This window comes from Lithobates pipiens, unplaced genomic scaffold (assembly GCF_037356315.1).
Source record: "Lithobates pipiens isolate NorthernLeopardFrog02 unplaced genomic scaffold, aLitPip1_a1.2 Scaffold_22, whole genome shotgun sequence".
NCBI classification, from domain to species: domain Eukaryota; kingdom Metazoa; phylum Chordata; class Amphibia; order Anura; family Ranidae; genus Lithobates; species Lithobates pipiens.
In genome coordinates, this window is record NW_027507784.1 from 110343805 (window position 1) to 110369620 (window position 25816).

The 25816-nt window shown below is 42.2% G+C and overlaps 1 protein-coding gene across 1 annotated transcript in view; it reads right to left on the reverse strand.

Moving 5' to 3' along the window:
- Window positions 1–25816, reverse strand: part of PDE11A (phosphodiesterase 11A) — an 899055-nt gene that overhangs the window by 397757 nt on the left and 475482 nt on the right. The window contains exon 6 of the mRNA XM_077448090.1: window positions 11288–11420. Within this exon, the coding sequence (XP_077304216.1) occupies window positions 11288–11420 (133 nt within the window). The remainder of the gene's footprint in view (window positions 1–11287; window positions 11421–25816) is intronic.

Sequence of the window (25816 nt, forward strand, 5' to 3'; positions counted from 1 at the left end):
GTACGCGGCCTTACTTGTGGCACACCTATCTAAGCATATTTAGAGTATAAGTAGTATAGTAGTAGTGGTAGTAGTAGTATAAGAAGGTTTTTGATTTATTTGACCATGCCATTTAAAGGGACTGTAAACCCTTATAGTTTTTCACCTCAATGCATTCTATGCATTGAGGTGAAAAACCTCTTGCAGTGCAGCAGCCCCCCAGTGCCCCCGTTTTACTTACCTGGACCCTCTTTTTCTCGCACAGGGGACAAGCACATGTCTCATGTCCTGATTGGCTAAATTTATGGCAGCACAGCCATTGGTTTCCACTGCTGTCAATAAAATCCAACTACGCAGGTGGAGGGGGGCAGGGCTGAATCTGGCATTCGTGTCTATGGACGCAAATGCTTGACTCAGGAATGCGCACACAAGGTAACGACCTCGGGGGAGCACTTCTCCTAGGGGGTTATCTGATGTGAAGAGGAGGTGCAAGAGCCGCCGGTACAGCTTTTTTTTTTTGTTTCTTTTTGAAAAATTACTATACATATTTAAGCTTACCATTGTAAGATTTCCCAGCAGTGCCATACGTTTTTTCAAATTTCTATAACTAAAGATTTTGCTGGCCTGATAAATTAAGTGATCTACTATTAGGATTAACGGGTAATAAAGCTGTGATATGGGGGGACACATGAAATGCTAGTAATAGACTACATCATATATGTTATTTGTTATGTTACCCTCAAAACGTTATAATCTCAAAACCAGAAATGCAGAATTGGTAAGCTGCAATATAAAACATTTTTGGTTTTGTGTTCAATATTGTTTTAAGAAACCTGTTAAAGTGTCACCAGACCCACATCATAAAAAAAACTATCAATTAATGGTGTATTACCTGCAGTCCATACTCACTCAGTATGGACTGCAGGTAATAAGAGATTGTGGGGGAGGCCATAAGAGAGATTGTGGGGGAGGTGGGGATGTAAGCTTCTGGAAGTATGTTTAAAGCGGGGTTCCACCCTAAAGTGGAACTTCCGCTGATCGGAACCCTCCCCCCCTCCGGTGTCACAATTGGGATTTGTTTTCTGTATTCTGCAATAAAAACCTGGCTGATCCTGCTGTTCTCTATCTCCACCATCTGTTTATGTCCCTATTTCAGCTAGGGATTTTGCCACTGTTGTGGCAACTCTGCACAAGCTCAGTTTTCAGGGAGTTTCTATGCTGAGCATTTCCTCCCTATCACATCTGAGCAGCCCATGTGACCATGTCATGTGTTGTAATGTATTTGTATTGTATTTTCAGACGACAACTGTACTAACTAAACGAAAATCATACGATCTGATATCGTAAAAGGAAAATCTTTGTGCTTGTCCGATCGAACAATATCGGATGAATTGTCGTAAAGTTCTGTACTAACCATCCGATTATTGTACTATCGCATCGAAAGCGGTATTTTTCTTCCGATTTTCGGATTGTGTGTATGGCCATAAGAGAGATTGTGAGGGAGGTGGGGATGTAAGCTTCTGGAAGTATGTTTAAAGCGGGGTTCCACCCTAAAGTGGAACTTCCGCTGATCGGAACCCTCCCCCCCTCCGGTGTCACAATTGGCACTTTTCAGGGGGGAGGGGGTGGAGATACCTGTCAAAGACAGGTATTTACACCCACTTCCGGGCATAGACTCCCGTGGGAGTCTATGCCTCTTCCTGTCCTGCCGCGCTGTCTGCTGGGACACACACGGGTCCCAGAGACAGCGCGGACAATTCCTATTGCGCTGCGCGACTCACGCATTTTTTTTTTACTAATAATGGCGGCGATCAGCGATTTTTATCGTGACTGCAACATTATTGCAGACACATTGGACAATTTTAACACATTTTTGGACCATTGGCATTAATACAGCGATCAGTGCTATATAATTGCATTGATTACTGTAAAAATGTCACTGGCAGTGAAGGGGTTAACCACTAGGGGACAGGGAGGTGTTAAGTGTGTCCTGGGGGAGTGTTTCTAACTGTCTGGGGGATGGGCTAGCAGTGACACAACAATGATCGCTGCTCCCAATGACAGGGAGCAGACTATCAGTGTCCGGTCACTAGGCAGAATGGGGAGATGCTATTTACATCAGCATCTCCCTGTTCTTCAGATCCGTGACACGATCGTGGGTATGCCAGCAGCGATCGAGTCTGCGGGTCCTGCGGGCATGGTCACGGAGCTTGCAGCAGACGCATGCACAGCGGCAGAGCATGCACGCGTGCACACTGGGAAATTCAAAGTAATGCACGGGTACATTACTTTGACCAGTCGTGTCATTCTGCTGACGTATATATGCTGACAGCGGCCAGCAAGTGGTTAAGGGGGCATGGTAGTTGCGTGTCCTTTGCCTACATATTTTTGTTAATAGGTGTCCCTTGTACACATCTCAAAAAGTTGGAAGGTATGATAATGCACCAAGGATGTGCTTTACAAATGTGCAGTGCACTCTACTGGCTTTGGGAGTCCAAAGCCAACAGAGTGCGATAAAAATGAATGAGTAAACAAAAAAATACAGGTCCAGTTATATGACTTGATTAAAAAAATGAACTTCTGTCCTCCAATCATGGAGTTCTCTATTTCGTCTTAATACTAAACTTTTGGCTTCAGTGATGCAACGTCCTGAAGTTCCCCGCAGGCTGCTGACATCTTCAAGCGGCTGGCTTCCAAGTATCGAGCACCTTCCAAATTCATTGGCTGGGCGGGGATGACATCACTCTTGTGCATGTGCAGAAGTGCCGTTGGCTTTGGCATTGCCGGATTTCTACAGTGAGCTGAACGTGTGCAATTCACTGTACATACTGTAGGTGGACAGGCAGGTAGGTAATTTTGTTGCATGGCTCTTCTGCATTAACAATTCTGCCTTTTTGCCTATTTTTATTTATTACCTATAGTTCCACTTTAAGCTTTGCGGCTCAATACTGCTACCTGTATTTTATAAATGAGACGTATAATGCTCGTGGTGATATTGAGCAATACTGTGAAGCATAACGGAGAATGGATAGTGATACTCATTCCAATGACAATGTAATATGGAAACATCAGCCAAAAAAATATGTTTCTCCCAAAAATCTCAAATAGTTATTGCTTATGACTACTAATATTATTTTAATACTATTAGACAAAGTCACAAGTGAAGTTTTTATATTCGGCCTGTCTTAACCATTTAAAAAAACTTTGGCAGATGAGGCCTAACTGTTTTCCTAAACAAGCAGGTTTAGGACATCCCCTGCAGCTCAGTGTGTGATTAATTATGCTGCTTGTCCAAATAAGGCTGCTTTCACACTGGGGCGGGAGCAGCGTCGGCGGTAAAGCGCCGCTATTTTTAGCGGCGCTTTACCGTCGTTTTAGCGGCGGTGTGCGGGCGCTAGCGGGGTGGTTTTAACCCCCGCTAGCGGCCGAAAAGGGGTTAAACCCGCCCGCAAAGCGCCGCTGCAGCGGCGCTTTGCCGGCGGTATTGCCGCGGTGTCCCATTGATTTCAATGGGTAGGAGCGGTATAGGAGCGGTGAATACACCGCTCCTTCACCGCTGCAAAGATGCGGCTAGCAGGACTTTTTTCACCGTCCTGCCAGCGCATCGCTCCAGTGTGAAAGCCCTCCGGCTTTCACACTGGAGTTAAAGGGGCCGGTTTTTTTCAGGCGTTACACAGGCGCTATTTTTAGCGCTGTAAAGCCTGAATACCGCCCCAGTGTGAAAGCAGCCTTAGCGAGTCCCATCTGTAGTGCTTCTTTTCCCATACTATCCACATTAAATATTCATATGATCAGCAACTGAACAAAATGATTGTACATCTTAAGCATGTACGTGTATGATACAATAACTGCTTTCTTATTGTCCAAACTTCACATAAAGTATTGTGTATATGTTTTAGAAAGCATGAAGCATTACAGTGGTGTGAAAAAGTGTTTGCCCCCTTCCTCATTTCCTGTTCCTTTGCATGTTTGTCACACTTAAGTGTTTCGGAACATCAAACCAATTTAAACAATAGTCAAGGACAACACAAGTAAACACAAAATGCAATTTGTAAATGAAGGTGTTTATTATTAAAGGTGAAAAAAAATCCAAACCATCATGGCCCTGTGTGAAAAAGTGATTGCCCCCCTTGTTAAAACATACTATAACTGTGGTTGTCCACACCTGAGTTCAATTTCTCTAGCCACACCCAGGCCTGATTATTGCCACACCTGTTCACAATCAAGGCATCACTTAAATAGGAGCTGCTTGACACAGTAAGGTCCACCAGAAGATCCTTAAAAGCTACACATCATGCCGAGACCCAAAGAAATTCAGGAACAATTGAGAAAGAAAGTAATTGAGATCTATCAGTCTGGAAAGGGTTATAAAGCCATTTCCAAAGCTTTGGGAATCCAGCGAACCACAGTGAGAGCCATTATCCACAAATGGCGAAGACATGGAACAGTGGTGAACCTTCCCAGGAGTGGCCGGCCGCCCAAAATTACCCCAAGAGCGCGACTCATCCAAGAGGTCACAAAAGACCCCACAACAACGTCCAAGGAACTGCAGGCCTCACTTGCCTCAGTTAAGGTCAGCGTTCATGCCTCCACCATCAGGAAAAGACTGGGCAAAAATGGCCTGCATGGCAGAGTTCCAAGGAGAAAACCACTGCTGAGCAAAAAGAACATCAAAGCTCGTCTCAATTTCTCCACAACACATCTTGATGATCCCCAAGACTTTTGGGACAACATTCTGTGGACCGATGAGACAAAAGTGGAACTCTTTGGAAGGTGTGTGTCCAAGTATATCTGGCGTAGAAGGAACACTGCATTTCATAAAAAGAACATTATACCAACAGTAAAATATGGTGGTGGTAGTGTGATGGTCTGGGGCTGTTTTGCTGCTTCAGGACCTGGAAGACTTGCCGTGATAAAAGGAACTATGAATTCTGCTGTCTACCAAGAGATCCTGAAGGAGAATGTCCGACCATCTGTTCGTGTACTCAAGCTGAAACGAACTTGGGTTCTGCAGCAGGACAATGATCCTAAACACACCAGCAAGTCCACCACCGAATGGCTGAAGAAAAACAAAATGAAGACTTTGGAGTGGCCTAGCCAAAGTCCTGACCTGAATCCTATTGAGATGTTGTGGTATGACCTTAAAAAGGCCGTTCATGCTCGAAAACCCTGTAATGTAACTGAATTAGGACAATTCTGCAAAGATGAGTGGGCCAAAATTCCTCCAGGACGCTGTAAAAGCCTCATTGCACGTTATCGCAAACGCTTGGTTGCAGTTGTTGCTGCTAAGGGTGGCCCAACCAGTTATTAGGTTTAGGGGGCAATCACTTTTTCACACAGGGCCATGATGGTTTGGATTTTTTTTCACCTTTAATAATAAACACCTTCATTTACAAATTGCATTTTGTGTTTACTTGTGTTGTCCTTGACTATTGTTTAAATTGGTTTGATGTTCCGAAACACTTAAGTGTGACAAACATGCAAAGGAACAGGAAATGAGGAAGGGGGCAAACACTTTTTCACACCACTGTATGTCCATAACTTTGGCTATAATGGTATTCTTGAAATATTCTTTCATTCTTGAAATTTGCCAATGTACCTGGTACAACACACGGATGACACTAATAAACTGTGTGTGTATCACATTCATATCAACTTCTCCAACTATTTAGTTGACCAAATCTGAAGTTTTTGTAGAATATACAGTAATACACTTACTTCTGCTCAACCCCAGGTATCCTCAAATTAAAATGCAAATGGACGTTCCACCAATATACAGTGCCTTGAAAAAGTATTCATACCCCTTGAAATTTTCCACATTTTGTCATGTTACAACCAAAAATGTAAATGTATTTTATTAGGATATTTTGTGATAGACCAACACAACGTGGCACATAATTGTGAATTGGAAGGAAAATTGTAAATGGTTTTCATTTTTACAAATAAATATCTGAAAAGTGTGACAGGCATTTGTATTCAGCCCCCCTGAGTCAATACTTTGTAGAACCACCTTTTGCTGCAAGTTTTTTTTGGGATGTTTCTACCAGCTTTGCACATCTAGACAGTGACATTTTTCACCATTCTTCTTTGTAAAATAGCTCAAGCTCTGTCAGATTGTATGGAGAGTGTCTGCCAACAGCAATTTTCAAGTCTTGCCACAGATTTTTAATTGGATTTAGGTCTGGACTTTGACTGGGCCATTCTAACATGAATATTATTTGATCTAAACTATTCCATTGTAGCTCTGGCTGAATGTTTAGGGTCGTTCCTACTGGAAGGCGAACCTCCGCCTCAGTCTCAAGTCTTTTACAGACTCTAAGATTGTCCCGCATTTGGCTCCATCTATTTTCTCATAAACTCTGACCAGCTTCCCTGTCCCTGCTGAAAAAACACATCCACACAACATGATGTTGCCACCATCATGTTTCACAGTGGGGATGGTGTGTTCAGGGTAATGTATAGTGTTAGTTTTCTGCCATACACAGTGTTTTAGGCCAAAATTAGGCGAAAAAGTTCAATTTTGGTCTCATCTGACCAGAGCACCTTCTTCCACAAGTTTGCTGTGTCCTTCACATGGCGTCTCGCAAACTGCAAATGGGACTTCTTATGGCTTTCTTTCAATAATGGCTTTCTTCTTGCCACTCGTCCATAAAGGCCAGATTTGTGGAGTACTATACACAAGTAAATGCGCAAAAACAGGGTCAAAGATTTTCCCAATGTCCACCAGTCTCTCACCAATTGAAACCAAAAATCCAATTATATGAATGAGAGTCCATATTATGTAAAGATCCGTATGATTATAAATATAAAAGCTACTGTCCAGTAGAACAAAGGAAAGTATTTAAAACCAGGAGCTCCATATCCAGGGCTGCCATCAGTGAAGGACAGAAACCATGTTCCAAAGTCTGTGAAAAAAAGCAAAGGAAGAGGCGCCTCTGGGTGTAGAGATAACATACACTTTAATTAAAAAAACGTATTTAATACAGGCGACTCACATTTTGGATGTGGTCTATGAGCATTCAGTCACTTTAAAAGCTGAGCATGGATGTGGTCATCTGATAGTCCGTCAAACTGAGGCGCTGTAGCCGCTAGTGGCCAGGAAGTGGCACAGACGCCGGCCGTGGAGCGCAGTTCAAAGCAGAGCGAAGTCTGGAGGGCCGGCGGAGAGAGATGACATCATGAGGTGGGTGCGACCGGTTTCGTGAGCGTACAGGCTGAGGTTGTTTGACAGCTGCGCTCCTTCATCAAGCAAGTGGGACAACAAGAAAGACTGATATATATAGTCCATGCACAGGAGGAAGGGGAGGAGGCACTTAAAATGCAGGTGCAGAGGATTACAAATCTTAGTTGCAAAAAAAAAAGGGTGTCAGCGAGAACATGAAATAAGATATAAATGGATTGGAAATGGAAGATGAATAAATAAAAAAAATAAAAATGTTTTATATATATATATATATATATATATATAGAGAACAAATTAAAATAAATAAAATAATAAAGATGATGAATGTAAAAATAAAATTTAAAATAAAATAAATATAACAATGGTACTGAAAAAAAAATTCAAAACTCATGGGTAAATACAGAGACAGCAATAGATAAATGATATACACACTATATCATAAATAAATTAAAGTTAAACCGACATGATATGGAGAAAAGGGAGGGAGAGAAAAGGAACAATATAAAAATAAAAATAATATAAAAATAACTGGCATGAGGAATAAACACTAGTTGTATAAAAATCATGTATTAAGAACTTATTGCTGATGTCCTTTACTGCGGATTGTCCTTTACAAACATAAAGGACAATCCATAGGTATTGTTGTTACAATGTTGGCTGAATTGAGGAATTAAGTCTGGAGAACCATCCCAGATGACAATGAGATCATCAATATACCTCCCAAAGAAAACTATATTGGCTGCAAAAGGGTTATCTTTATAAATATGATTATTTTCCCAAAAACCCATCGCAAGGTTTGCGTATGAAGGGGCAAAGTTGGCCCCCATCGCAGTACCTTGCAGTTGCTGATAGAAATCATCATCAAATGTAAAATAATTGTGCGTCAGGCAGAATTCTGTAGCTTTTACAATGAAGTCTGCCTGACGTGGATTGATTAATGGGTCTAGGAGCAAAAATTGTTCCAATGCCATTAATCCAAAAGTATGTGGAATTGAAGTGTACAATGAGCAAACGTCCATTGAGAGCCAGACATAAGTTGGTTCCCAACTGTAAGGCTGCAAGAGTTCAAGTAAATGTGTGCCATCACGAATGTATGATTGTAATTGGTGGACTAAGGGTTGCAAAAATTGGTCTATGTAGAGGCTGAATCCAGTGCTAACACTGTCCATAGCCACTACAATAGGCCGCCCTGGAGGATTTTGTAAGCTTTTGTGGATCTTAGGCAAGAAATAGAAATATGGTATGGAATAGAAAAGTTTTCGTAGAAATGAACCTTCAGTTTTTGTGATAATACCATCTCGGAGTGCATGGTCAATCAAAATGTCTGCTTCTTTGGAAAAATCTGGGGTGGGGTCCTTTCTACGTTTTTTATAGGTAGCTTTATTGGAGAGGAGTCGCTGAGCTTCCTTCATGTAGTCAGTCCTGTCTAAAATTACGATGCCTCCCCCTTTGTCTGCGGATTTAATCACTAAGTCATCAGCATGTATGAGGGTTTCAAGTGCTGTGATTTCAGAGGGTGCAAGGTTGTTTTGTTTGGATGCATCATTAGCTAAGGGCACACAGTTTTTGTATATGTATGTGTATATATGTGTATGTGTATACGTGTGTGTATATATACATATAATATGTGTGCACAAAGCTCTAGATGCATCCACCTTTGTGTAGCCATGCGCCTCGTACATACTTTATAGTTTCTATGTTTATGTGCATATGTACATATATGTTTATATGTGTACATTTTTTGACCTATATACATATTTATATTTTTGCATCAGCAGTAAGTTCTTAATACATGATTTTTATACAACTAGTTTTTATTACTCATGACAGTTATTTTTATATTGTTCCTTTTCTCTCCCTCCCTTTTCTCCATATCATGTCGGTTTAACTTTAATTTATTTATGATATAGTGTGTATATCATTTATCTATTGCTGTCTCTGTATTTACCCATGAGTCTTGAATTTATTTTTTATTTTTTCAGTAACATTGTTATATTTATTTTATTTTTACATTCATCATCTTTATTATTTTATTTATTTTAATTAGTTTTTTTATAATATTAAAAAAATTATATATATATATATATATATATATATATATATTTTTTTTTTATATTTATTTATTCATCTTCCATTTCCAATCCATTTATATCTTATTTCATGTTCTCGCTGACACCCTTTTTTTTTTTTTTTTTGCAACTAAGATTTGTAATCCTCTGCACCTGCATTTTAAGTGCCTCCTCCCCTTCCTCCTGTGCATGGACTATATATATCAGTCTTTGTTGTTGTCTCACTTGCTTGATGAAGGAGCGCGGCTGTCAAACAACCTCAGCCTGTACTCTCACGAAACCGGTCGCACCCACCTCATGATGTCATCTCTCTCCGCCGGCGCTCCAGACTTCGCTCTGCTTTGAACTGCGCTCCACGGCCGGCATCTGTGCCACTTCCTGGCCACTAGCGGCTACAGCGCCTCAGCTTGACGGACTATCAGATGACCACATCCATGCTCAGCTTTTAAAGTGACTGAATGCTCATAGACCACATCCAAAATGTGAGTTGCCTGTATTAAATACGTTTTTTTAATTAAAGTGTATGTTATCTCTACACCCAGAGGTGCCTCTTCCTTTGCTTTTTTTCAAATTTGTGGAGTGAACGACTAATAGTTGTCCTGTGGACAGATTCTCCCACTTCAGCTGTGGACTGTAAAATTGTAAAAATGTTTTCTCAATTAAATTAACACTGCTGCCTAAGAATTGCAACAGTAGGGTAGCACAGATACTAATAACGGTATTGGTGCTGATACTAAGCATCCGTGCTTGTGCAAATGCTCCGATACCTGAAACCAATACTTTCAGGCTCAGTCCTTTCAGTTGTCAGTGGGAGAAATGTAAAAAACAAAAAGGTGGCAATTATCGGTTGTTAAAGAGGAGTTCCCCTTAAAAATACAAATACTGCAGCTGCTGACTTTTAATAATCAGACACTTACCTGTCCCAGGGTCCAGTGATGCAGGGGAACAAAGGGGCTCAACCGTTGCAGCTATAATAGCTTCAACTTTTCTGGGAAGGCTGTCCATAAGGTTTAGGAGTGTGTCTATGGGAATGTCCGACCATCCTTCCAGAAGCGCATTTGTGAGGTCAGGCACTGATCTTGGCGAGAGGGCCTGGCTCACAGTCTGCCTCTAATTCATCCCAAAAGGTGTTCTATCAGGTTGAGGTTAGGTTGACTTAGGACTGTGCAGGTCAGTCAAGTTCCTCCACCCCAAACTCGCTCATCCATGTCTTTATAGACCTTACTTTGTGCACTGGTGCGCAGTCATGTTGGAACAGAAAGGGCCACCTCCCAACTGTTCCCACATAGTTGGAAGTAGGAAATTGTCCAAAATGTCTTGGTATGATGACACCTTAAGAGTTCCCTTCACTGGAACTAAGGGGCCAAGCCCAACCCCGAAAAAGTACCCCCCACCATATTCCCCCCTCCACCAAATGAACTGGACCAGTGCACAAAGCAAGGTCCATAAAGACATGGATAAGCGAGTTTCAGATGAAATAATCTGACTGGCCTGAACAGAGTTCTGACCTCAACCTAATAGAACACCTTTGGGGTGAATTAGAGCGCAGACTGCAAGCCAGGCCTTCTCATGATCAGACATTCCCATAGACACACTTCTAAATCTTGTGGACAGCCTTCCCAGAAGAGTTGAAGCTGTTATAGCTGCAAAGGGTGGGCCAACTCAATATTGAACCCTACAGGTGAAGACTGGGATGCCATTAAAGTTCATTTGTGTGTAAAGGTAGGCGCCCCAATACTTATGGTAATATAGTGTATGTTGGCTTCCATTGCTAACCATCAAAAAATGCTAGCTGCTGGGCTTTATCTGGCTTTGAAAATGTGAGTCACAGGATGAACAAGCATTCAGCTAGTTAAGTCAGAACTACTGATCTATATACAGTACGTGTCAGTGAATTCAGGCTTATAAAATATTGAAGTAATTGGATCACCATGACAGCCAATCAACTCACGTTTCTAGAAAGAAAGGTCATTAAAGGCAGCCAACATATTGCTCTTATTTCAGGATTCATTTAAGCAGCTTTTTTATTGTCTGTGTGTCCAATCAGTACACTCACCTCCGCATCAAAGCGAGGATCCTGATATGCGTCACTTATATTTACTGGAAGACCCGTTGATGCCACTAGTTCTGCAATGCTGTTATTTATTAACCAGTCGGAATATGAAGATTTCTCCAGGCTGTCTTTGAAACTACAGAAACAGTAATGAAAAAGAGGGGAAATAAAGCTGTTATAAGGTCAGCAAACTGCCATATTAAGGTTACATTATACTTACATCATAATAAAGATAGATGGGCAAGTGTTTCCTGTCCACTTATCTGCTCTGATAAATGCCTCGCTAACAAATAAATACATGAGACCAATAAGAGAATTGCCTTATTCCACCTATGTAACAAATATATCCCAGTAAAGCCCTTATATTCCCTAAATTGAGTTAAGAATCCTTCACAACATCTCTCCTAGGATTCTTATCTCATTTTCAGCTCTGACTCATTGTTTCTATCCTTATACTGAATACTTTGGCTTCCCAATTAGGAAGTGTCTCAGTACTGTGGACATCCCCTATTCACTGCAAGGGTTATTCATTCAATGACAATAGAGTGCAATTTACATAGTGAATATTAACCTAAATGTTTCTCCAAAGATTTTTTGGGATTCCTCTATTAATTTAGGGCAAAATGCACTACATTTATTATGCAGGCAATTGACGGATGGATCTTGCATAATCAAGTTGTGAATGGCAATCTAATATCTAAAGTACAGCAACGTTTATTTTCATATTTTTGGTGGAGTCTTTGCGTGAATCTTGTTAAATAATGGAAGCCCTTTCCCTAATCTGTCTCAATTTCTGTCCATGGCGCGGAAACTGTATAAACATAGTTTCAGCATAGGGTCAGCACCAAGAACAGCAATTGCTGGCAAAATGCCTTTTTTTTTTCTTTGGGTTTCCTTTCTGTTGAAAAAATACTAAGCCTGCCCCCCCCCCCCCCCCCCCCAACCCTTGAATAATCCAGCCTGACAAGGCAGGCTTGCAGAATATCTATAGTATGGGAAAGATGAGTGTGCAGCTTTCCTGCTATTTTTCCAACAGCCCACATGCCTGTTAGGATTGTGGGTTGCTTTGGAAGCAAATACAAATGGGAGTTGCCCAGACCTGCCAGCACTGGATCTGATCTGCTGGAAAGAACACAAAAAGACAACCATCACAATTTATTTTTTCAACTTGGACTATGGACATACATACCGGTATATATACATGGGCATCATGGCCCTCCCCATTGGGGGGCATCACTACAGCATCTTTCACTTATAGTTTATTCATTCAGAGAGGGGAACGGATGTTGCCATGTCAGTAGGTTGACCACATTTCCAAACTGCCATTCAGGGACACACCCCCCCTCCCAAAAATCAGCTTGTGTACTGTAACGAATCACAGCACAGCCGGGACGGCGGGTGCACGCTCTACCTAGAAGCACTGATTACGCCCCCTCCCCAAAAAAAGGCCACTGCATTGCCACTTTACTCGCTGACAGTACTTGTCCTGGTCAGCCGAGACCTGTTTTCTCTTGTTACAACGCTGGCTCTACATTGCCCTGCAGTGATTAGACACAAAAGGCCAGATTTATGATTTCTAAAACCAGGGGGTGTGGATTGTGCCAGGCCAGGACAAGTACTGTTAGTGAGTAGAGTGGTGTGTTTTTTTTTTTTGCATCAGATCGGGTTGGGGGGGGGGGGGGGGGGGTGATGGCTGTGTCAGTTTTAGCTTCATTCTGGGACACTGTATTGTCCTGGAATGAAGGTGCCTGGGACAGACCTGCAAAATATGTGACTGTCCCGGGCAATCCGGGACATGTGGTCACCCTACATGTCAGTTCTACTCTCTGCATCTCTGAGGAATTTCTGCAAGGATGGGAGAATCTGATGAATTAATACAGTTCCTCTAATCTATCCTCATAGCTGAGTTCCTCCATGCCTCCAGCCTACTGTTTTTTTTCAACCCCACCAGTGGCTCCACATCCAGGATGCTTGTATCATTTTGACCTCTTTTAAAGAGGTGACAAAAATAGTGAGCTGCAATGAGGCAGGGATTCATTACACAAACCTTGAAATCTCCTAGAACGCACGCTGCATGGCCTAATAGGTGTTTTTTTTTTACACAAACATTCACTGCAACTCCCCCCATATTTATCACATAGTTCCTGGTCTGGGCGGTCTCATATGAACATATTCCCACCTACCGTCACTTTTTTTGAAAAATAGTTTTCTTAACATATTTTTATATATATATATATATATATATATATATATATATATATATATTTATTTATTTATTTATTTTTATTTGTACAGGGATCTTTTGTCAAACAAACATGGGCGGGCACAGAACTGAGCCTGCTGTAATTTTTATTCATATGCCTTGCTTTGCCTTTCAGTGTGAGCTTAGACACACCTGCAGAGTACTAACAACTATATTTTTATCCTTTTTTTTCCTTTCCTTTACTGCTGGCCACAAGAGAAGGAAGAAAAAGGCATTCCAGGAGCATTTAGATGGTCTTGGGACACACACAGCCCCATTTCCAGGTCTCCAGGTTACAAACAAAATGAGGTCTGTAGGTTTGTTCTTAAGTTGAATTTTTTAAGTGCACCTCCAGCCAAAAAAAAATATTTTTAAGCTTTTTGGATAACATAGGTAAGGGTTAACACCCCTGTAATGTTTGTTTTGCTGTCCGTTCCCCTGTTCAGAAGATTTCATCTCACTTTCTGTTCCAATGACAATTGGATTTTGAAAATTTTGGGTTGTTGAGGAAACAAGCCTTGGTGATAAAGCATTAATGGCACCCTTTTCCCATAATAAGCCCCATACACATGATCAGAAATTCCCCCAGCAAAAATCCGATGTGAGCTTTTTGTCGGAAATTCCGACCATGTGTATGCTCCATCGGACTTTTGCTGGCAGAAGCAAAAGATTGAGAGCAGGTTCTCTATTTTTCGGTTGTCTGTACAAATTCCGACGCGCAAATTTCCTACGCATGCTCGGAAACAATTCAACGCATGCTCGAAAGCATTGAACTTCATTTTCTCAGCTCGTAGTAGTGTTGTACACTACTTGACGGTTGAAACTTCGGAGAACATTTGTGTGACCGTGTGTATGCAAGCCAAGCTTGAGTGGAATTCCGTCGGAAAATCCGCTCATGTGTACGGGGCATTACAGAATTGACTTTCCCTTCCTAGTGGGAGATTTTCTTTCACTTCCTGTTGTCTCTCTCCATTTGTAAGTAGAATACGTTTGTAAGTCAGATGTTTGTAACTAGGGGACCGCCTGTATATATTAATTAAAGGTGTTGTGATTTACTATTAATGGAGTTTTGTTCACTTACCAGCGCATACAGAGATTGAAGAGTTTTCTTCACAGTACATCAATGTGGACTTGGTGTGAACCCTGATGTTACTTGGAAGTGCTTTTCATTTATCCTGAATATATTTTATGCCTAATAATAGTACCTTATATTCTTTTTTTATGAAACAATTTAATAATTAACTCTTTAGGTCTACATTATATATTTTTTCTGAATAGACATAAGACCGTGAGCTACTATGGTATTCAAAAATCCCTCAAAGCCATATAAAATATAGAAAGCTGCTACCACCTAACACTGCTTTTAGTACACCTAATATAAAAAACTATTAATGGTGAAGCGCTTTCACCTCAAGAACTATAAAGTGACAAGTGCAATAAATAAACAATACATATTTATATACACAAACTACAAATATCAAAATAGTTCATATGTGGATCCTGTTACCAATATTTATTATGTGATGCAAAACATGAAAAATAAAGTGCAAAAAATATCGTTGTAGCCCAAATAGTCCCATATACCATGCAATCTCTGCAATCAATGACCAATAACTGAAAACTTTCTCAGATCTACAGTATATAAATATCTTCAAAAACGTGAAAGTGCCCTTCACCACCCCTTGTACGGGTATTCGCTCACATGGTACTGTGGACCCCACTAATATGTGGGGGTCACATATGCTTTGTAAACAGTAACTGTGATCCTTCTTCATTCCATAAAGCTGAGCATCAAGTAGCAAATATGTTCTCAGTGGCCGATGAACCAAAAAAGGAAGCACATTCATCCAATAATGCAGACTGCTTAATCCATAGTTATTATTTAAAACAAGTATTGCATTTACATGCAACCCATACACACAGGCATGGTATAAACACAGGCAAACAGCATCCTCAAAGATGGCATCTAAGCCCCGCACATCGTGTTGATGTCCCTGCCCTCTGACGCATTGCATCCTGACTGGCTTTCTCAAAGGATGAAAACAGTCACTGGCATCACACTCTAAATATCTGCCCACATGACACGTTCTTATGGCGACTCCAATCAGCATCAATTGGTCAACATTTTACCTGAGACCAGTGCTGTATAGCTGTCAGCAAAGGATTGTATCGATACCAGGAGTATCAGAAAAGGGCAAGAAAGGAAGCAAATTGGCATGTGGTTTGATCAGCCAATTGATGCTGATTGGAGTTGCCATACCAACGTGTCACGTGGGCAGACATTAAGATGATGAAAATTACCCCTTTCCTCCTGTTCATGGCATGGGTGGTTGCACCTGTCCAAAAACCTGCTGTACTGATGTATGTTGCCCAGGCATATATGCCCTGTGAAAAAACACATGGAGCCTGTTATCACCCCTATGTGCTTCTGCTTACCAGAAGTATTGTTTATACAGCGCCTTTAAGATGCCTTCCCACTTGCTTCTATCACTCAGTGGATGGGCACTTCAACACTCCATAACAGGTGCAAGGCAATGAGGCGATGATTTGCATGTACAAATACAAGGGGATGCTCGGCATAGTGATATACCTTTTATTAAAACAAACACTTACCCCCCCAATAAAATGCAGCTTACAAGCATAAAAACATATGTCAGCTTATCAACAGATTTGCGCCAAGCTCACCACCAATCAGAGTTCCTCCAAACCGACCGCCGCGATAAGCCCTGGAATGACGCCAATCACGGCACACTGACGGGTCACGCGGCCACGCCCGATGCGCCTCGCAACCACGTCTTTAGAGGGCATCCACGCTGACATATGTTTTTATGCTTGTAAGCTGCATTTTATTGGGGGGGGGGGGGGTGGGTGATTGTTCATTTTAATAAAAGGTATAACACTATGCCGAGAATCCCCTTGTATTTGTACATTTCCCATGATGCTCATGCACTCTGCAGTGTAGTGGAGTATCATGGGAAATGTAATTCCAAAACATCTGGGGTGCCAAGGTTCGCCATCACTGACATAGGGGCTCTCACGAGGTGGATCGGTGAAGGTGTAGCTGTTTGAGGAGCATGTGGATTCCATCACTGGGGGACTTGAAGTGGCTTTTATCTTCTCTGCACACCTCTGTTTTGGAGTATTAATAGGACAAAGGACTTTGTTGCTTTTACTATCCATTGCAGCACTGCTATCACTCTGTGTTTCTATAGCTGGACCATTGGTCAGTTTTTGAATGAACTGCAGCTGTGTAGAACTAATAGTTTTTTAAACAAGCGAATCATCTAATCAGTGATTAATTATTATTGCAGCATATGAAATAATATTTTGTTGAATACTGTGTATTCATATAAAGCGCTGTTAATGTGTAATTTTAAATTAGACATATAGATATTTCAATATGGCTACTGTGACCTCACCCTTTTATTGTGAGGGGGCTTGCTAATCCAAACACGCTGGTAATGATCAGCTGACCTAAGTTCCAAGGACAGGTAGTGGATTATGGTTACAATGAATTTGGTGTGACATTTCTGCAATAATTTGCTGCAAATTTCAAAGCCACTGGATACTCTCTATACCTATGATCATAAGGAGTCTATGTAAACTTTAAACTAATTTGGCTCTTCTTGGTCTGTTAACTATTCCAGTGTTTTGTAACATTATATCTGTTTGATAAGTTTAAAAATACCTGTTGAGCTTGGCAGAAATCTTGTGTGCTGATAACTTCCTGTGCTCTCTTCCTGTGCTGACTGTTATCAACCACATTATTCCTAGCTATCCCCAAAGATTTTAGAACCAAACGCCTCTATGTTATGGAAAATAGGTTTACTAGTCCTATCTTGTTTTTATTGTGAGTGAGTGTTGTTATCCTAGGATTTGAAGTTTGTTGTTGTCCTATATAATATAATATAATATAATATAAATGATAAAAATATAATATAAAATATAATAACACTGAATTGTATAACAAATATAAAAATCATAACAAATACAAAAACTGTTTTGCTTTGATTGCACACATTTGCACACACGTTTCAGAAATAATTTTAATTTTTTTTTCAATATAAAAAGCTTATACTCCAATTATGCTACTAATGCCTATGTCAGTATATAGTGAGAAGGGATCTCACGTAAGGTTGTTCAGTCAACAAGCCAGAAATACATTTCGAAAAGCTGCAATGTAAACTGCCAAGTAGATTCTGGAAACATTTAAATACTTGTAACAATGCTCCGACATCTTAGGCATGTGAGGAAATATTTGTTAGAAACTGTCACATTTATTCAACCCTCTGAATAAGATTATAGGTTATGTAAGTAGTCATTGTGCTTCAGTGCTCAGCTAAGCCTGAGGGTTTGTTGCAATGTAAAAGGGTATTAAAATGTTGAATTAGGGCATGAAAAGGAAATCAAATCCCACCAAGGGTAAACATTCACTGTATTACCAAAAGTATTTGGACCCCTGCCTTTACACATGGACTTTTATGGCATCCCACTTTTAGTCCGTAGGGTTCAATATTGAGTTGGCCCACCCTTTGCAGCTATAACAGCTTCAACTCTTCTGGGAAGGCTGTCCACAAGGTTTAGTAGTGCGTCTATGGAAATGTTTGACCATTCTTCCAGAAGTGCATTTGTGAGGTCAGGCACTGATGTGGACGAGAAGGCCTGGGTCACAGTCTCCACTCTAATTCATTCCAAAGGTGTTTAATGGCTAAGAATAGTGTGTATAGTACATAAGTACTGCTGATTAATTTTAATAAATAAGTCCAAGTAGTGAATAAAAAACAATCCCAATAAGAGTCTTTGAGGATCAAGTACGTTTAACCACTTGACATCAGCGCTATGGCCGAATGACGGCCACAGGACGGATCTGAATTCCCGCAGGCGCACTGAGCGTGCCACGGTCAATGGCGATATGCCGCAAGTGGCGGCTCCCGTGCACATGCGTGGGAGTGACGTCATCGTGGCTTCGCCGAATGACAGCAGCGGAGCAGCGAGACCCACCGAGAAGATGGATGCGCCAGACTACTAGGAACAGCAATTATCCTAAATTTAGACCTCAGCACCAGTCTAGCTGGACTGCTGGGTGTTCTGCTTGACCATAGGTGGCGCTGTCATCATCGCTGGGTGCAGAACGCAGTCAATTTGGGTGCATTAAGGTTACTCTCTCTTGGGAACCAGCCCAGTGGGAGGTCACTCTTGCTGTGCTTCCTGGGAGAGGGTACTTAAGGTGCGGATGTCACGTGTTTTGGGGTTCCGGTCCAGAAGTATGTTCTAATGCTTGGTCATGGTCTTCCTGACCAGCCCCCAGTACTCCCATGGCCTGGGGTGCGGATCCACCCGATCACACGTCTTGGAGCTGGCTAGCCCGAGGCAAGGAAACTGAAGGAAGGATTCAGAGGTGGTCTGGTGCCATCTCACTTGGTGGAGAGGCCCAGCAACTGTGAAGTTATCCAGGGGAGGACTCTTTGGGAGAAGGCCATGCAAGGGTTGGCTTCTCAACAGGAGCTTGGACAAGTTGAAGGACCCAAGTGAATCCAATTTTGTGTGGTATCGCCGGACCGGCTGCAAGATACTGGTACCATAGGAGGGTTCTACAAAGTTTCAGTTTCACTCAAGTGTTCTATAGCAAAGTCTGTGGCAGAGACTTGTTCTTGATTTAAACACCCTGGCTGCTAGGCCTGGTGAGAGAAGGACTATCCAATAAGGGTGAGGATCCAGTTGTGAATGGCTATTCTCTGTATTTTCTACTGATGAGAGACCTATTGAAGTTATAGATAAGAGTACCTAGACTTTTCTACCTAAAACCCTCTAAACCTACATTGAGAGACTGTTGTTAACTATTTTCTGCAAATAAAAATCCCTTTAAGTGGATCTGGCGTCAGTCTCTACAGTTTTTGGGTCATCTACCTCGGGAAACCCCTAGACACACACGAGATTAAGAAGGTAATGGTAAGCCCAATTAAATCAGCCGCTCCTACGGGAGTCAGTGCTACAAAATATTTACAAAAATGTGAGGGGTGTACTCACTTATGTGAGATACTGTATATAGGAAGTGAAGTTTATGGGAAAAATGGGAGTGGCCAGCCATGCTTTACAGTGGAAAAGGAATAATTACACTCAATGACAGCCTTCCTGGTGTATATACCACACCTGCATGCTGCAGCATGAGAGTGAAAGAGTCAGGTTATATATTGCACAGAAATCAAGGGTCAGGACTGTGCTATGTACAGAGTGCAAGGGTTAGGAATATATACATTATATTACCAAAATGTATTTGAACGCCTGGATTTACACGCACATGAACTTTAATGGCATCCCAGTCTTAGTCCAAAGAGTTCAATATCGAGATGGCCCACCCTTTACAGCTATAACAGCTTCAACTCTTCTGGGAAGGCTGTCCACAAGGTTTAGAAGCAAGTCTATGGGAAAGTTTGACCATTCTTGCAGAAGTGCATTTGTGAGGTTAGGCACTGATGTGAACGAGAAGGCCTGGCTCGCAGTCTCCACTCTAATTCATCCTACAGGTGTTCTATCAGGATGTTTTAAAATATACCATATATTCATTAGTTTACTCTACAATTAAAATGTGTTGACAAAAAAATGAGGGGCTCTTTTCTGCATTTTTAAATCTAGTTGCCATGGAGTAGTATACTTTGTGCATCTTCATAGAACTCCATGCCAGTTTATTGAATGAATGAGCTCTGTTGTATACAGAACACCCAGCAAATCGTGATAACTAAAAATTGGAAGTGGCCGGACAGACACAGTACAAAGAAAACCATTTAGGTCAAAGTGGTACAGTCTCATAATACCCCCCCCCCCCCCACGTACTCTACTTATACTCATCCTCCACTGTACTATTCCACTGTTGGAGGCAAGAGTTCAAGCCCTGTATCAGGTAGTGGCGTAACTTACATAGGGTTGAAGACATCCTCCTCTTCCTCACATGACAGTGTTTGAGCATGGCAATTGGCCACTTAGGTCTAAGAACTGCATCCTAGGATGAGGTCACATGTTTCCCTATAAATGGAAGCAGTGGGTATTTTTTAAGGCTCTGGTGGAGCTGCCAGAGAGTAAAGTGAAGGTGAGTATAGTGCCGTGTACGTGCGGCCGGACTTTTCAACAGCAAAGGAACGAATCCGTCGGACAATTCGTGTTTGGGCTTCATCAGACCTTTGCTGTCAAAAAATCACATGGACTTTAGATTTAAAACACGTTTCAAATCTTTCCCACGGACTCAAGTCCAGTCCCAAAATCCGTTCGTCTGTTTGCTAGTCCGAGGGACGAAAACCAACACTAGGGCAGCTATTGGCTACTGGCTATGAACTTCCTTATTCTAGTCTGGTCGTACATCATCACGGTTGAATCCATCAGACTTTGGTGTAATTGTGTGTGGCCAAGTCCGTTCGTTCGGAAAGTCTGTTGGGAAGACCGTCGGACCTAGTCTGCCGGAAAGTCCGGTCGTGTGTACACGGCATAAGTGGGTGGGGGTGAGCTTTCAAGAGACAGTCTCTTTAAAGTAAAAAGAAAAATCGTTACAAAAAAATCAAGAAAATTAAAAAATTGCAGCAAACATCAATAAAAATGTAAATTGCCCATGTGGCATTATTGTATACACTTTATACTAAAGGAATCTCTGAATGGCATGTATTGAACAAGGCTAGATAAGGCAAATGGAGCGAATAATCATTGTACGAGTCCTTCCTATTTTCTATACATTCATTATATACTGTACAGCACTGAAAAATTAGGGCAGAGGAGACAGAAAGTTCATCATCAGTATCCTTCAGCTGTCATTGTGCTGTCGCTGCCACTTTGGTCTTTATCCCACACAATGAGATGTGACTTGAGACATGAAGACAGCTGACCAGCACCATCACATCATTAGAAGAGACACAGGAGGAGGAGATAATGATCTTGGTGACAAGATCTGTCATCCCTGTGTATGGTATACAAATGGAGTCTAAAGCTTTGTATTTTCATTGAGCAGAAAGATGTACTTTAAGATTGATATCACAGAGCAAAAAAAAATAAGGCACTGCCTGTAGCTGTGGTGACATTTCCAACACATTAAATGTGCATTGCAATTTTTCTTAAGACTTTTTTTTATATATGTTTGAATATGATCAACTTAAGGCAATTAATCTGACCAACATGTTGGCTGATTTATGTAGGATATTATATTACTACTACATCACGTGTTAATGTTTAAAAAAATGCTATTATGTGTAGCACCTTCTACCAATAGGTAGGTGCTAGTAATAGGATTTTTGTTAAATAGAATATCAGCACAGGTAAATTTAGGCAGGCCTATGCTGCCAGCTAGGCCTGTTTGTTTTGATCTGGGGGCTGGGAGTGGCTAGTGTAGCAGTGGGTGTGACTACCTGTGCTCTAGTTCTGAGGCGCCTTCCCTGCTTCCAGGGAGAATGTTCTGGAAGAGGGACAGGGCTTAAAACTGGAGTGGCAGGCAGCTCATGTGGGAGCCCTGACCAATCCCCAACTGGTATTGGCAGGGGGTGGGCCTCCTATATAAGCTGAGGTAACATGCCACTGGGGGGAGCTGGCCGGGTGAAGTGAAGAATGGAATACTAGACATTTGGGGGGGGGGGGGCTGATAACAGTAGGAGGCCCAGGGAGAACTATGAGGGAACTTTGCCTTTACATGGTCATTGGCAATGTCCTTATCATAACACAGTCAATGATAAGGAACTCCTGGAGCAGAGGGGCAGATGAAGCTGTGGGAACATATGGTCCAGTCAAGTTCTCCATCATGGACTCGGGGCAGAGAAAGGTCAGTGAGTGTACCACAGTGGAGGGCTAGATGTGCCAGGAAGTCTGTGAGGGAACTTCACTTCTACGTGGTCAGTAGTGAAATCCTTTATCATTACACCTCCAATGATGGAGTCTTGGATCAGAGGAGACACTGTGGGGGATTGTGTCAAATCGATGTGGCCTGAGGGCACAGGATTTGAAAGCTGGGTGAGATGGGAACAGTAGTCCACCGCCCAATATTTGCTTTTAAACTACTAGGCCTCAGGGGAGAGGTGATGCAGAGCTCTGGCCTAGTAGCACAGAGCAGCCAGAGCCAGCTTGAGGAACTATGGGTCCTTCTTGCTTACAGAAGAAGATGTGACATATTTTATATTGACATCTACAGGATAATTTTGTGCAGGAAAATCACCCTTACACGGTCAAGTGTGATGTCCTCATCATTACATGGTAATGGGTGAGGAAATTCTGGAAGCATTAGTCTGTGGGAGATACGCAGAGGAAGAGCAATAGTCTGCATGGTGATGCAGGAGAAAGATCATAGCTGTCAAAACATGCACATGTTTTCTTCAGGTTCAAACTATATGCCAATCTGTAAATCTACAAAAATATAGTAGACATCTCGGGTATGATAAAGTTTGAAACACAAAATCATTAATTATAATATAATAAATAACTATAAATAATAACAAATAATAATATAATAATAACAATACTTTTTATTCAATATATTTTAGTAAATAATATAATCAAACACACTGACATTTTTTTTGGCCAAACAAGGGTGCAATATTAATAGTCATATTTCTTCAGTAAACGTCCCGGGTATGGAAAGTTTTAAAACATGGTACAGCACAAAGTCCGACGTCACAGTCAGGACAGTAGAACCTGGTTTCTTTTCTGATTTTCCTTCCAGTGTCGTCACGCTTAGAGCAGCAAACCACACACATCCTTGTGGGTGCTGCCTTCTTTTTCATTGGTGGAATGTGGTCCATAAAGTGCCAACCAGTCAGGCATTCTGGGTTAACAACACCAGCAGCACGACGTCCAGATCTATTTACAGTCGTTGGTGTTTGGTGCTTGAGAAATATAAGTTCGGCAACTTTCCAAACAAAGTCCGCATGAACAACAGGCTTGTCACTTTTTTTTTTAGAAGAAAAAAAGCATTCCACAGGCACTGCTCAAGAAGGTGCCTGAAGATTTTTTTGTAATATTTTTGTTATTGCTTTCTCATGGCTGGGTAAAAAGTCATGGCCTGGTCAGCTCAGTCAACACCTCCCATTGTGTGGTTGTAGTCCATCATGACTTGTGGTTTCATTACGTCTTTTCCACCTTTTGTGTGTACCATGACAGTAGAGGTGTTGTGAATAGTACTCATTAGGCACACATCGCCATCTCAGTGCCATCATTTTGCCTTTCTGCCAGGCAACTATTTCTCCTGCCTTGATCTTTTTATTGCCAAAGGTTGGTGGCATGTCACGCTCTAACGGTCCCATATGCATCCATCTTATGCTGTAGAAGGAACTCAGAGTTCTGGAGAACTGTAAAAAATTATCTGTGGTTACACAGTAGCCCTGATTCAGCAATGGTTCAATCAAAGTAAGAACGGAAGCGGTTGCCATTCCATAATTACAGAATCGTTAGTTGAACTTGGTTCCTTTCCCGGTGTAAAGGATCAAATTCCATATGTAACCAGTGCTGGATTCACAAGGCATGAATGGTTTTATGCCAAATCGTGCTCTCTTAGATGCAATATACTGTATCCAGCTGAGTCTTCCTTTGTAGGCCATTAGACTTCCGTTGATACTGATGTCTCTATCGGGTACATAGGTCTGCTGGAAATTTTTCAGAATAATTTGATAAACCCCCCAAATCTTTTTGCGTTTTGGTGCTGGATGAGAAGTCTCGTCAAATTCTTCATTATTTTCAAAGTGCAAATAGTTCATAATAAGAGAAAATTTGTACTCCGACATGACAGTGCCAAAAAAAGGAGGGGCTAGTAAGTTGTTGGTTGTCCAATACCACTTCTGCAGGGGTTTCCCCACCACTCCCTGAAGAATTATGAGGCCCAGAAACATCCCCTAAAACCGGGAGGAGATCTGGGAATAGTTTGTCCCCAAAAAAGAAAATAATTATACCTATTAGGTGTAGGTACCCTTAACTGGGTGCTCTACACATCCAGTGTTTGCCACACACACCACTGGTCAGTCACCAATAATTAGTGTTAGAGGACCAGGGAGCAGGGTGAGGGTATGCGGTGTTAGACACTGGCCAAAAGCAAAAAGAAAAACACAAGAAGAAAAAAGAAAGAGAAAAACAGGGGGGGGGGGGGGGAGGTGGCAGTCCAAGGCCGCAGTGGTAGTACTTGATTGTAGTGGCGTGTGTTCTGTAAGGTGCTGAGTGACCCAGCTCCTATAAGAGTGCCCGGCAATTCCCAGAGGGGTACACAGCCGTGCATATAGGGGGAAAAAAGAAACAAGGGGGTGGGTGTGCAGGCACAGTCCCTGAGTCTGGTCCAACTCCCAGTGCCCGGTGGGCTCCTCAGTGGCCAAACAAGATAAGAGGGGAGAGTCAGCAGTAACGGCAGATGCATTGCAGAGGAACCAGGTCTCCGGCAGAGGATCCATCAGATGGAAAAAAAAGGCAAAACAGAAGAGAGGGCAAACAGAGGGAACTGCGTGAAAAGTAGGAGTGCAGACAACCACAACTCGCAGGGTACCTGCAGTAGTGTATGGCTCATCAACGGCTATCCATGGCTGTCTCCGGGTCCGTGAGGAAGCTTGCTCGATCAGCATCGATCCCCCTGAGTTTGCTGGGATATAGTAGGCTGAACTTGAGGGCTTCGTCCCTCAGGTGCTTCCTGACCTCGGTAAAGGAGCAGCGACGATGTTGCACCTCCGGGGAATAGTCAGGGAAAAGCATGATTTTTGTGCCATTAAAAAGCAGATCCCTCTTTTCCCTAGCTGCCGTCAGAATCCTGTCTCTGTCTCTGTAGTTGAGCAGCCGAAGCAAGAAAGGCAGAGGTAGGTTCCCAGGAACTGGGGGGGGGGGGGGGGGGGGGGTTGGAGGGACTCTGTGTGCCTTTTCCACCACAAATGTAGGAGGCATGTCAGGCAGTTCTAGGAGCGTTTTCAGGAAGGCTTCAGTGAATTCAGCAGGCCTTGAGCCCTCTGCCTTCTCAGGGAGGCCTAGTACATGGATATTATTTCTCCTGAGCCTATTTTCTGTGTCTATGGACTTCTCCTGCAGGGCTTTAACCTGCACCTGTAGTGCACAGAGATTTCTGGAGTCAGATCTGGTGGTGTCTTCTAGCTGAGATATGTGGCCTTCAGCGTCTGTAAACCGGGCTCTAAATTTGTCCATATCATGCCGGATCAGGCTCATTTTTCCCATAACTGAGTCCCTGCCCTCCTTAATTGCTGCCAGGAGCTCAGCATGAGAATCAGCTTGAGATGAGGACGGATCGGAGGGGGTCTGGGAGCCGGCAGGCATTGTGGCAGCTGGGAGCCTTGTGGGGAAGA